General features: G+C 44.3%; 2 protein-coding genes across 4 annotated transcripts; both read left to right on the forward strand.

Annotated features, from left to right (window-relative positions):
* Positions 1-370: 370 nt before the first annotated feature.
* LOC135496310 (proton-associated sugar transporter A-like) lies at positions 371-9,230 on the forward strand. Of its 2 annotated transcripts, none has more exons than XM_064785567.1 (4): positions 371-495; positions 5,395-7,397; positions 8,009-8,184; positions 8,518-9,230. In XM_064785567.1, the coding sequence occupies exons 2-4, from the start codon at positions 6,092-6,094 to the stop codon at positions 9,007-9,009; spliced, it is 1,974 nt and encodes a 657-aa protein (XP_064641637.1). In that variant the 5' UTR covers positions 371-495; positions 5,395-6,091; the 3' UTR covers positions 9,010-9,230. The 2 variants fall into 2 exon arrangements, with proteins under 2 accessions (XP_064641637.1, XP_064641636.1); XM_064785566.1 differs by having other exon boundaries at positions 378-795.
* A 1,209-nt stretch (positions 9,231-10,439) lies between these two features.
* LOC135495870 (proton-associated sugar transporter A-like) lies at positions 10,440-14,118 on the forward strand. 2 transcript variants are annotated; one of them, XR_010448608.1, is made up of 4 exons: positions 10,440-12,020; positions 12,446-12,621; positions 13,071-13,702; positions 13,848-14,118. XR_010448608.1 is itself a non-coding variant. In XM_064784867.1 (3 exons), the coding sequence occupies exons 1-3, from the start codon at positions 10,841-10,843 to the stop codon at positions 13,389-13,391; spliced, it is 1,677 nt and encodes a 558-aa protein (XP_064640937.1). In that variant the 5' UTR covers positions 10,440-10,840; the 3' UTR covers positions 13,392-14,118. The 2 variants fall into 2 exon arrangements, 1 of the variants encoding a protein (XP_064640937.1); XM_064784867.1 differs by having other exon boundaries at positions 13,071-14,118.
* The last annotated feature ends 494 nt before the right edge of the window (positions 14,119-14,612 follow it).

Below are 14,612 nucleotides of genomic sequence, written 5' to 3' on the forward strand. Positions count from 1 at the left end.
CAAGCCCAACGGTTATTTTGAGGGTCCCCTTGAGAGGAAATATTTTGTTTTGTTTGAGGTGATATCCAATACAACCCAAACTTTAACGATATCCGACCAGTATAGTTCGCTCTCCAGAGTCCCAAACGATGCGGACATAATATTTACGAATGATCTATAGATGACAAACATTTGAAAATTGTCGGCTTATTTGGCTTGATTTCAGTCTCAATTGGAAGGATGAAGCAGTGAATTTCTCTCTATTACACATGTGAAATATACAAGTTGTTCGGGCCAGGAACTGTGAAATAGATTATCGCAGTATTAAGTACGACAGGTGTCACGAGCAATGCCAATTTAATTGGGAGCGCTCTCCATCCATCACAGTAGAGCCGCAGTTTGATATGGATCGATGTTAGGCCTATGAATGCACACCCTGACGCACGATGGCCGACTAAAAAACAATATGCACAGGTATTCCTCGATAACCAAAGCAAGTATTCAATGGAAATGACGGTAAATTTTACTTTTAACTTGTGAAATTTAATAACACTCGTGAGACTGGACGCTTAACTAAACGGATATAAGGCTGCTTTCAAAGGTTTTGATCTCATTTGGGGGGGAAGGAATGAACCCCTTTCCCAAGAGTGTCTCGCTGTTGACAACCGGCCCTAACCGTTAATGGAAAGAGGAACTTTTTCGACATTACTATTGACTTGAAGAGCAGCATCTGATAACGGTTTTACTAACTGTGGGCATCTTCCGGCCTGGATCAGAAAGAAACTAGGTGATCTTCAGCAACCATCTCATAAAAAGGTTAGTAAAGGTATCAACTTCTTTTGATTATGACCATGAAAACAGACACAGAGGTATGCGTCTTGGTCGCAATGATCAGAGAGGAGGATAGAGGTGGCGACTGATGACCACAGTGAAGGGGATTCGGCCTGGAAATCATGACTCGTCATTTTCCACGCGGATCCATCCTGACATAACCAGTGATTTTCAATATACTCCGCCTCTCGATGCGAGGTAGGAGTATCACAAACCTGATCTCAGGATGACGCGGATCAGGAGCAGACTGCAAGAGACGGATTCGCTGGTTTATTTCAGTTTCATCAATCCATCAGAGATGGTTTTGTAGTGCAGTGCATGGATAGTTCTCTGGCTATCAATTAAACTGCTCTCGGGCAACCCTTGGTCAGGAGATTTCCTATTTTTGATAATTCTTAAAACAGCAATAACCGTCTAATGTCTTGCGAAGATGCCGCATGTCAGACGGGAATCGTGGCTGGACAATTCGACCCTACTTATATCTACACAGATAAACGTAAAAACAACAAATCATTGGTTTCATGCGTTGGAAGTTCACCATCCCATATGATATAAAGTACATGCATATTGAAAAGTTATCTATGTTCGGCGTTTGGCTTCGATTAAACTCGTAGGCATACGATGAATAAAAGTACAGTTTCGATGTTGAACCGATAATGTTGAGCTATATGAATAAATTCATATTTGTGACACCAAGTTATACATCACTGCACACACTATTACTACCGTAAGCTGCATCTATAAACATGATGACACTGATAATTTACATGTAATGATATACTCCCACACAACGATCATTCCAGTGCAATACCTTATTTAAAACACGATTGGAGAATCTGCCACATGTAATCATTGGTTTAGCATGGACTTCGTTCTTTGGATTGGATGGTTTTATCTCCTTTGAAAATCTCTGTTGATCAAACGAAGCAACTGTCATTGCATTAATTGTTCATGTCATAACATAATTGGTGATCTGGCAACAAGTTTTTACGTCACCTCAATAATAACCTAAATAGTCTGAGGAGGCGATTTTTGGCGGCCATGATTTTCGAGCTCTTTAGGCACGGATCTAGGTGGAAAAGGCGTTGGTGGCGTGTTAAGTGATGTTTGACAAGGTGAAAAAAACATTCATCATGAAAAATCTAAACCGACAACTCCCCTCTTGATTTCTGCCTACTATTGGTAGAAGAAGATAGATGATTATTTTGCACCTGCGAACAAATAAGCTACTTCAACCTGTTTTATCAGGTTCTGCTTTCGAAACCGATATTCAACATGGCAGAGATTACATTCTGTCTCGATGCAGCTAAACAGACAAATGGGACAATGGGCAGGGATAAACAAACAGACTTTATTGACTCTGAAACAAAGCAGATTCCACTCAGGGAAACCAGGGCATGTACAGCTTCCATCCTTGGCTTCCATCCATGGATCTATAACAATGGATAACCTCCATCATCTGGTTCAATACATGGATCATGATGGAGAATCTCCATCATAGACTCGTCCAAGTGGTTCTATCCATGGATAGATTATGGAGAATCTCCATCATAGACCCATCCAAGTGGTTCTATCCATGGATAGATTATGGAGAATCTCCATCATAAACCCATCCAAGTGGTTCTATCCATGGATAGATTATGGAGAATCTCCATCATAGACCCATCCAAGTGGTTCTATCCATGGATAGATTATGGAGAATCTCCATCATAAACCCATCCAAGTGGTTCTATCCATGGATAGATTATGGAGAATCTCCATCATAGACCCATCCAAGTGGTTCTATCCATGGATAGATTATGGAGAATCTCCATCATAAACCCATCCAAGTGGTTCTATCCATGGATAGATTATGGAGAATCTCCATCATAAACCCATCCAAGTGGTTCTATCCATGGATAGATTATGGAGAATCTCCATCATAAACCCATCCAAGTGGTTCTATCCATGGATAGATTATGGAGAATCTCCATCATAAACCCATCCAAGTGGTTCTATCCATGGATAGATGATGGAGAATCTCCATCATAAACCCATCCAAGTGGTTCTATCCATGGATAGATGATGGAGAATCTCCATCATAAACCCATCCAAGTGGTTCTATCCATGGATAGATGATGGAGAATCTCCATCATAAACCCATCCAAGTGGTTCTATCCATGGATAGATGATGGAGAATCTCCATCATAAACCCATCCAAGTGATTCAATGCATGGCTAGATGATGGAGAATCGCCATCATAGACTCGTCCAAGTGGTTCTATCCATGGATAGATGATGGAGAATTTCCATCATAGACCCATCCAAGTGATTCAATGCATGGCTAGATGATGGAGAATCGCCATCATAGACTCGTCCAAGTGGTTCTATCCATGGATAGATGATGGAGAATTTCCATCATAGACCCATCCAAGTGATTCAATGCATGGCTAGATGATGGAGAATCGCCATCATAGACTCGTCCAAGTGGTTCTATCCATGGATAGATTAAACCCATCCAAGTGGTTCTATCCATGGATAGATGATGGAGAATCGCCATTACAGACCCGTTCAAGTGGTTCCATCCATGGATAGATGATGGAGAATATTCATCATAGATCCATGGATGGAACCACTTGACGGACCATCGGAGAATTTATATCAGAAATGGTGAACTATTCTTATTGTTTCTCAAATGGGTTTGTACTTTGCTGCATGCTTACGTGCATTTTATGGGACCCAAACTTGAGCCTATGATGGATCTGATAGTCATGTACATGTAGGCCCTGCATGTTCGTATATCTCTGCATCAACCGATTTATTTATACATAACAAAATTCGTTCTAATTACATTGACATTATGCACACCAGGTGAAACCACTTCTCTCCTCAGCCATTTCTATCAATACGTCATCGAATGATCTGAAGTGTTGAAACAGCATAGGCCTAGGCGGAGAGGCGTTTCGGTTGGTCCAGTTTTCATTAAAATCTCTCACATCGACGAGTGTACATTCCCTTGCCAGTTTAGGCCTTTTGACCACCCTGAAAGATGTCTCGTGGGGGGTCGATGATATAAAAGATGACCAGATGACCCTTTGATAAGACTGTAGAGCAATTGGAATTAAGGCCGCGAGCGGACTTTGTTTGAAGACAATATATCGCGTATTAGGCTTGGCCTGTATTCTTTTAACTGCGAAGAAAGCGCCAAAATATAACGTAATGTTAACACGCTGGAACAACAATGTTTTTGAACAGGCCTTTGGGTGGAACAGAAAACTTGCGATTATTCGTCATGGCGCTGAAATATCAAATAAATGTGTAAGTTTGGAGTTTACATCTGTTGCAGCACCGCGCCCTGGTTTGTTGATTTTTAAAAATTTTGAATAAATTCACTCAGTATTCGGATTGTTTTTCGGTTGCCAACAAATCACCAAAAAACGCTGGAATATTTTTAGATTGTGGACTTTTATATCTTATATCAAAACATTTAAACTGGATTTATATCGGTTCGATTATTTATTGATTAAAAGCATTGGTCTCAGATAACATATACAGTTACAATATTGCCATATAGGTCCATATCGAACACAAAAGTAGTTTTAACAGTGCGCCTCAACTAGTCACTTGAGAAAAGCACTCACAAGGCTTCACTGGTGTAACATATGGCTTCAAGACCACGCGAGTCATTTTGCCTCTACATCTTCAACACTTGTTCGGCTGAAACTGTGCCCCATTGACCTTTCCGCTGCCCATAAACTTGAGATTTCGCTTACAATGTGGGCTTTCTAGTGGCCTTGTACCCCCCCCCCCCCCCCGCCTCATACACACACACGCACACACAAACGCCCGGTGTAAAAGTAAAAAGTGTCCCCCCTGGAAAAAGTGTCCGGCCCTATTGTATTCTGCAATATGGTTCTATAGAGACCCTGACCGTCAATAGCTCAGAGATTGAAGCGCATAATAGAATCCTTTGTTCCCGGACATTTTATCCTAGGACATTTTAAACTTCTACACCGGCACCAGTTAGAACCAGTCCATCAAGGCTGACGAAATGAGCTAGAGGGATGGACCAGTCGACCTACAGTTACAACATGTGACAATATGTACCAATGAGATTATAAATTGAATTGCATTGAATGGTATGCGCCATGGCATTGACAAGTCTTCTTCATTCTGCACCAGAATTGATCAAAAATCTTTCCAAATGCACTTGAAGAGTAGCCTACTGATGAGAGGGCAGGTGATATATTGTCAATAAATGAATGTTAATTGTAACGGGTTCTACGTAAAATGCAACAGTGCCTACTGATATCTTCATGTGAACGGCATGAATATATTGTCCACATGCATTATGATTATGCCACTTTGATATCTCCAATTAATATTTCGAAAGAAAAATCAATTAGCTTGGTTCTGAGTGCTAAGAGAGAGTGTCCATTTGGTACGACCCAGGCCATGGTTTCTCCTGTGACGAATATGCTTTCGTTCTTCCTTCATTGACTCTTAACCGACTTTATACTGACCATTGTCTTAAACTCTTCACTGACTCTCAACTGACTTAATTATTGACCCATGTCTTAACTTTTCAATTTCGTTATCGTTACAGGTGAGACAATTATACCCGCAAAAGTAGACCTAAAATCTACCAGTACGCCGCTAAACCGATGCCATCAGGACCATAATTTAGGGAAGAGGCAGTACCAGAGATATTTGATTGAAAATTGATTCATGTATTGATCACCTATATAGATTAATTCAAAACTAGATACAACTGGTGGGGGTGGACTGATTTCTGTGACAAGCGGAGAACCAGATTGAACTTGATTCAACCGGACTGTTCCTGCAGGTATTGAATATTCGGTGATGTGACTGATGGGCGTCTCTGGGTAGTTTAACACTGCATGGTGAGAGAAACAGCGCTTTGAATCATTGCACCAAAGAACTGTGGACTCCATGTAGTATTTGGATGAGGGCCTTCCAATGTGGCAAGCCTTGAGCGGACATTCAACAGGTGAAGGAAACCAATATAAAAAACTTGAGCGAAATATTAATGAAGCTGAATTAATGCTGATATTAGTATAGCAAGGAATTTTAATTTCACCAGTTTTGTGAAGATAACATAGGTTAACGGAATGCTTTGAAAGGCACATGTGACCAGGAACAAGAATGTGGATAAGATCATGGAAGTTTCCGAGGGCCTGACATTCTGAAGGAAAACCAACTGGTGCAGCGAGATAAAGGATCTCAACTGATGTAATTGTGTGAAACTGAACTGAGATTTAGAAACAGGACAACAAACAACAATGAATGACGAGGGCGTTGTTGATGAAAGCGGCAGGCGACACGCCACAAAATGGCAGATGACCCGAATTTCCGCTTTCATTTTGGGCGGCAGATTCGCCTACATCATCACGTTCGTGTTCAACAATGCTGTGCTTCAGACCAGAGGCGTCTCGGAGCTTCTCATGTCAGTGTCATGGGGCATCGCCGGTCCGTTGGGGCTGGTGTTTATACCTCTCTTGGGGAGTTGGAGCGACAACTGTAGGTCACCCTACGGGAGACGGCGGCCTTTTATCATTGGAACAGCAGCTCTTTTGGTCTTCAGCCTGGCCTGTGTAGCTTATGGCGAAGAGCTAAGCCTTGCGTTGGGATTTCGCAATTTTTACACCAGCAAAAATTCGACGACGCCTTTAGAAGGAAAGTATTCAAACAGTACAATCCGTGCAGCTGTTATGCCCATGTCGAAGCGTGAGTCTCTTCTGTCCCGTAATAAAAGGCACGCTGAAGGGAGTGAGATCTGGGTCGATGAGCATGTCACGCACAACATGTTTGGAATAGTCGTAACTTTTACTGGATCGATCATCCTCTACGTCGCCTTGAAGTTGAGTTGGTCGCCGTCTCGGGCTTATATTGCTGATGCGTCCACCCCCGACACCAACACTGCTGCCATGGCCATCTACACCATCATGAGCTGCGCGGGAAGTTTCTTAGGTGGGGTGTTCGGAGGCATTGACTGGAAGCAAACACCGCTGGTACACGTCTTTGACGATGTGTTTGCATTCTACTATACAGTGACGTTCGTTATTGTGATTATATGCACTGTGATATCCATAACAGCATACAGAGAAACGCCACTAAAACCGAAAGATTCTTTACTAAAAAACAAAAAGCAATCCGCTGACCCAATAGATTATGACACCTTCACGATATCCGAGGAGTTCCGGATGCGGTCAAAGTCAAATGCAACCAGTCCGCGCACCAAGCGGCGAGAAACAATAACAAAAGACATCATCCTCATGGAGGATGAAGAAAAGGAGGAACCATTCGCCTTGAGGCGATACTGCGTCGGCATGTTCTGCATGCCCAAGTTCCTCTTCCTTTTGTACCTCTGTACACTCCTTGGCGTCTGCTGGTACAGTTTCTATTACATCTACCTGACTGACTTCATCGGAAAGGTCGTGTATGGAGGCGACCCAGCCAAGCCTCCCAATACCGTACTTCACCATCTCTACGTCGAAGGAGTTAGACAAGGGTCGTTCTGTATGGCCATAGATGCGGCTGCTGCAGCTTGTCATGCGTTCTTGTGCATAGAACTCGTCGACAGGATAGGTGAGTAACCACAGGCGCAATCATGGCTGCCCAGTCATGCTAGTCACATCGGTCTCGGTTTAAACAGACCACTGGTTAGCAAAAGGTAAACATTCCCGCTTCGAAGTTTTACAAATGTCTTCTGAGGCTCTTAGAGGTTTTCTTCAATCAAAACTGATGATATTTTAGTACATGTATATAGACAGTATCAATGAGGCTTTCTCCTCCAATGGCGAGGAACACCTCCTTTTCCATTATGTGCCCCTCCTCCTGCTCACCCGGTTTCCACTCGGACGAACATTCCTTCCTTTTCCCTCTAAATACTTCTAAAATTAAACGAAGGAGATATCCCTTCTTATCCATATATGTTCCCTTCCTCTTGCTCAGCCCGTTTCTCAAATTTGACTTGGAGATTCTACAGAACACATCCAACTATACCGCTGCTAAGGATAAGGACTAATTGGCGAGTTTACAAGATATCGTTTGTACACCTAGACTAGCATTTCTTTACAGCTGAGGTAAAATCATCTACTAGTCTTCATTCATGTCACCGAGCTAGAGACTGCCACGGCACTCATGATATCATCCATTCTATGTATCGTGACTTGATATCATCTCTCCCTTCGTTTTAGGCATCAAGCCCCTTTACATCGGTGGCCAGGCCCTGGGTACGCTGACCATGATCCTAATGGCCACCCTGAAGTACCCCAGCGCCATCTACGTCCTGTCCATCTTCTCAGGGATACAGTACTCCACTATCATGACCTTTCCCTACCTCCTCCTCGTTAGGTATCACAAATACGACATGGTAAGTTTAAATTCTGTGTTGGTTTACCACTAGAAGTATGTTCCTTGCATGGGGTGTATACCGTCGTCGAGACCTTACTAGACGGACCATAACTCTTGCGACATCACCTGCTGTAAATTTTACCAGATAGACCATTATATTGGCGGCCCTACCGGCCGTCAATTTGATGGCATGCCTACCAGATAGACCATAACTCTGGAGACCTTCCGCCGATAATTGGATCCCTCGGTAAGTAGTGATGAAGTGTTCTGGGGAAAGACTTGCTCTGTCCGACATCAAATTGGTTATTATAACGTATAGCTAATTATAGCAAATATGCTGTTATTCTTTCAGTTTGTCGACAGGACGGGTTATCACCCAAGCCGAGAGAGAGGCCTTGGAACTGATCTCGCCATCTTCACCAGCGCATACAGTATGTCACAGATCATCGGTGCCCTAATGGTTAGTTTCCTATTGACACTATTCCATACAATCGCCGTGGCCATGTGGTGCGCAGCCGCATCAGCTTTCCTCGGGACGATCGTCGCCATCTTTGTTGTTTACCTTGAATCAGACGAAATACACCAGTTGGACAGTCATTTCAATCTCACCGATAAGTGGGATGAGGAGGATTTTAAGAAGAAGATGACGTCGGAATCGGAGAGGAAGGAAATGGAACAGAAGCTATCGTCTACGAAATTAACTGTCAGCGGGAGGAAACCATCTAAGGTTGAATCTGTCGTTGATAACAAATCCGGCTCAGATGTTAACAAAACACCCGTGAATGGGTCTGTGAAAGAGAACGTTGATGAAACTGAGTCGGAGGGTCAAGGTGATAAAATGTGATTACAAAGAGTAATTAGAACTGATGGAATTCAGTGTCACGTACGACCAGCAATTGAAATAACCAAATACCCGCTGGTACCGAGCATAACTTTCCCACAGCAGCGTCTGCAGCAGGGACGCTGACTGTTGTGCTAATAGAAAAATCATATATAATCATAAATACATGTACGTGCATATTCTGTAGTTAACGTTTGTTGCAAATAAAGTGGTCATATGTCATATGTTAGTGATTGATTTCAGTGTTTGGTTCAGTTGATTCAATATTTCCGTTCCACTCGTGGGTGCCGAGTGCGGCGTTGTCACGAACAAAAGCATTTTGGTGATTTGCGCCGCGAAGCGCTATTGATGAAGGCATTACAGTTTCATTACTTCCTTGCACTAAGCAATGGTGGGAAAAGTCCTCTTCCTTTCAACCAGATGGGTCGTTTACACGAAATTATTGTATCGACTATAATAAAGACAGCGTACACACAGCGGAGCAGCAAGGGCTTCCGGTTGTGTACTGGTCAACGCCAGAGGAAATGACGACATATGTCGTCAATTCCTTGGCTTGTAAACTTGATGTCATTCTCCACACCGGGTCTACGAAGATATGAGAGTCAATATATGAAAAGGAAGGGGTGGGACAACTATGTCGGTCGTTCACCGGCAAGTTCATCCCAAAAGGTGTCGCTGTCCCTCACATTACCCAGGATGACTCTACGCATTGTGCCAGCGTGATTGCTATATTGATCCGCTGTGGTCGACCGAGCCCGTCCCTTGCTATAGACGCCCACTTCTCCATACCTGTGCCCGTCCTATTGCTCGGACATCATAAGATCAAATTATATGCAATATATGGATTTTTGTCTCCTTAATCCCCGACCGATATTGCAACGAACACGATAAGTATCAGTAGGCATCGGATGGCTTACCCATAGTTTTGGATGGCGAACTGATCAAAGCTTCGCGAATGAACGAATACTCAAGCACAGTGAATGGCCATCAGCGGTCATGTGACTGCTTGGTTATTTCTATTTTGACCTATAGGATACATGTGCGTGCACGATGTTTCTACATTGGCATGAGCATAAATAGATAGCGTTCGATTGGATGGCCAATAAGAGTAGACTCTTCAATCGCCAGAAAAAAGAGTGCAATTCAATAACCAGCCATTTTAATAGCAGAAGCCACCTGTCCGAGCTATCAAGAGTAGGAAATCTATAAGATTTTATTGATTTCATCGAATTAATTGAACTAACGAATCTTCAACTGATGTAAATGATACATGTACATGGTCTGTACAGTGATTCATACATAGGGCCTGCTGTCGATGGAAGTATTTTCTACCTTGAGGGCCCACACACCCTTCGGTTAATCACTTGCCAGAGAGTGAGAAGCGTGGACCTCTCTTGCCTGTTTCTGCCATCCAGGAGAGGATCCGGCCGTTTCGACTCCCACGCTGGTGTACGTTTGACAAACGTATCACACAGATTAACTGTAGGATTATCAATTTGATTATCGAATCGTTTCGATTTCTGCAGTGCGTTGTTAGTGTTTCTGGAGGTGGACCTTTCAAGGATATTTCTGGCGTCAGCAATATTCGTGCCACACAACTTCTTTACCGACGTTTGTATCTCCGTCACTCCCAACAACGATATCAGACCTTGCAGGAGACTTCAGCAACCCAACGACAACAAACAGTAACCTGCCACTTCGTGATTCGGACAAGCTTTCCATCGCTTTTCAGTGGAGCCCTGTTTGTACGTACAGACAGTTTATGACGCTGTGGATCAGCATATAAGGGCATTCATTTTCTGGCTTAACATTCCTTGGCGCCGAAATCACCAAAATGGCCTCACCATCAACACAGGGTGCCTCGAACTTTCAAATGGCGCGAATCTCCAGTTTTATTTTCGCCATCAAGTTCATGTACGTTATTGTTTACGTCTACAGCAACGCAGCCCTGCAGTCCAGTGGAGTCTCGGACTTCCTGACCTGCGTCTCGTGGGGAATTGGTGGTATCCTTGGCCTGTTGGTCATCCCGTTGCTGGGTGCTTGGAGCGACTCTTGCAAGTTGTCATGGGGACGCAGACGACCATTCGTTGTTTTGACTGCGGTGTCTGTGATGATATGCATGCTGCTGGTGTCGTATGGTGAACAAATCAGCATGGCTTTCGGTCTGGCGCCTCCCAAACATAACATCACAGCAACGCCGCCACCACCGGGAAATAATGCCACAGGAAAGAAAAGTATTGAACACATCCCGAAAGATATCTTTGGTTTCACCATCATTTTCACATCGTCGGTCGTTTTGTTTATGTTTCTGACGCACAGTTGGTCGCCATGTCGAGCCTACATCGCCGATGCCTCGGTCCCTGAAACAGCCACCTCGGCCATCTCGATCTACACCGCCATGAGCTGTCTGGGTAGCATCGTTGGAGGGATTGTTGGCGGGATCGACTGGCGGTTCATCCCCCTGGCTAGGACATACGACGACGTCTACTGGTGGTACTACATCGTCACCGTCATCGTTGTCGCAGTCTTTATGGTAGTCTGCGTCACTGCGTACAAGGAGGTGCCTCTGGGTGCAAAAGATGCAATGGGAAGCCAGAAGCCAGATGAAAACTACAAGACATTCTCAGAGTCTGAGGAACTGAAGATGAAGTCCCGAGGACGGAAAGGTCGGCGGGATACGGTCACCAAGGACATCATCCTGACTGACCCGAGCGATAGAGGCAAAGGCTTCAGTTTCTACGGGTACTGCGTGAGCTGCTGCGTCATGCCCCGATTTCTCTTCGTGCTGTACCTGTGCACTCTGTCCGGAGTCTGCTGGTACAGTTTCTACTACATCTTCCTGACTGACTACATCGGCAAGGTGGTCTTTAAAGGTGACCCCTCCACTCCTCACAACTCTATTCTTCATGGCCATTACGTGGACGGCATCCGGAGGGGATCCTTCTGTATGGCCATCGATGCAGCATCAGCCGCCTGTCATGCCTTCATCAGCATGGCAATCATCGAGAAAGTGGGTGAGAACTAGTGTTATTCATAGTCCTCATGAATGAAACGGCTCCTCCTTCTCCATATATGCGCCTTTCCTCTTCCTCATCCTCTTCCTCTCGTATCGAGCGCGTGAGAAACGCTCCTTCTCCATGCATGCGCCCTTTTCATTACTCATGATGTACAAAGCAGGAAAATCTACTTTTCTTCTCGCATCCAGCGAGTTTGACTCACTCACCTTCTCCAAAGATATATCGAAGCGATCGACCACCCAAATGTCACGAGATCTCGCAGGGAGGCGCGTGGTTTTACCAGGCTGGGTCAGGACAGTATCCTTTGGCCAGTATTCCTGCTTATTCTTCATTGGGGAGGAAACGCCTAGGTTCAAAACGTTGATATCAAAAGTAGGTTGGCATGTACTTACAAAATACTAGTTCATATCCGCTGGTTTCAGGTATCAAGATTCTCTACATCGGTGGCCAAGTGTTCGGCATCGTCGCCACCTTCTGTATGTTCTACTTGTCCTACACACCACGGATCTACATCCTGTCCATCTTCTCCGGCATCATGTATTCCACCATCATGACCTTCCCCTACCTGCTGCTCGTCAGGTACCATAAGACAGACGTGGTAAGTTATGGCCAGGCCAGGTACCCGGCCATCTCACGCTCGTCAGGCACCGTGAGAGAGACGTGGTAAGTTATGGCCAGGCCAGGTACCCGCGGCGGCCATCTCACGCTCGTCAGGCACCGTGAGACAGACGTAGCAAGTAGGCCAGGTACCCGGTCATATCACTTTAATAGTCACTACACTTCATAGACGTAGCCAGAGGGATCGGAGTACAACGCATACCCCTTGTGAGGAAGAAATCGCTGAACTTGATCGGGAAAACAACCACAAGATGTCCGAAATTGACCGTAAGTAAATACATGTACGTGGTAGCGATAACCCCTTCCTCATCTCACCTAAAGCGGCAAACGGCCGGCTGAAGAATGAATACTCTATTGACAGAACCCACCTCGCCATTTCACGTCGTTCACGTCGTTGTCGACTGAACACATTTTTCTTGATATTTTCAGTTTAAAGACAAGACGGGTCGCACTCCGGGTAGGAAAAGAGTCCTGGAGACGGATCTAGCCATCTTCACAAGTGCCTACAGCATCTCTCAGATCATTGCCGCGCTATTCACGAGCCTCCTATTGATGATTTATGACACTATGACGGTGGCCATGTGGAGTGCAACGGGTGCAGGTCTTCTGGGCCTGATCCTGGCCTTGTTTGTCAAGTATCTTGAGACGGATGACGACTTGCACGCGTTCGAGGATCAGTTCAAGTCAAGTGATCGCGAGGATGAGAGGATGAGGAAGGAATACGTGGACAACCAGATGCTGGAACGCTGAGCCGAGACTGTGAATGTGCAATGATGGTGAAGATACATTAAATATAAATGTATGGCTCTAACGGACTAACCCTGCCCGTATATCGGAGGATAATGCCATGAAGGAAAAACCAAAGAGATCTCACTAAAATTTACGTTATTATCAATAATTTTGACAAGTAACTTTCAGTGAGACCATTATGTTTATTCGTTTATGGTAATACTATTGCGGTATAATAGCGCTGGGAGTCTCAATGACACTTGTCGTGGACATATGTTATGTGATATAGATGTGATGTATTGGACAATTATATACCATGCAGTATGTTGTGGGTACGTGTAGAGGATGGTTATGGGTGTTAAGCACAGCTGTTTATTTATTTAATCAGGACTGGGGATTTCCGTATACTTGACTGGAAGATGAATTCAACGGATTTATTTTCAACATACATATATACATATATATTTTCAATTACAGATATAGGACGAAGGGCTGTTGTACATGTATTTCGAATGCAATTTAAATCATTTCTGGCGTGGACATTGGTGATTCTATCAGAACTTTGCAATCGACCACAGTCTCGTGTGATTGATCTCTATAGCCATACAATATTCGACTTTAAATTGACTTTAAATTATGATCGACCGATCTGTCAATCATTGACGCGCTGTTGGTACCACAGTATGATATGATGTCCAAAATAAAGATATCTATCGTGTCTGTCAGTTTTTCCTCAATCTGTTGAACCCCTTCTACTGGGCGCATGAATGCCAAGGAACTAACAATTTGGCATGAAACTGAATTCGGCTTATATTGCCTGTCCGTCCTCTATCTCATTGACATCACAATGGCAATGCGGACTAGTGCGCCGTCATTTCCATCGCGAGCAGTGAGGACAGTGCGCAGGATGTGTCATCGAATGTGGCATGCGTCTGAGGGAGGTACCCAATGCGAAACAAGGCAGCGGCCGCCGACATGAGGTGGCTCTCGCTCACCAAATCGTCAGTTCCAATACTCCCATGACAATCTAAGATGTCTTCAACATCCTGTTCGTCAAGCAGAGGCAACTCTGGTTCAACCATCGACCGACATATGGTAGCACATTCAACATCCGGGTTAGTTATCGTTTGCAAGATCATTTCCTCATTTCCGACCCTGACGTCATGAGGCTCGAAAGGTTCCGCTTCGGATTTGAGCTGGTGGTAAATCCGCTCATAACGTTGTTTCGGAATCATTCTATCA

The sequence above is a fragment of the Lineus longissimus genome, chromosome 11 (genome assembly GCF_910592395.1).
Source record: "Lineus longissimus chromosome 11, tnLinLong1.2, whole genome shotgun sequence".
NCBI lineage: Eukaryota > Metazoa > Nemertea > Pilidiophora > Heteronemertea > Lineidae > Lineus > Lineus longissimus.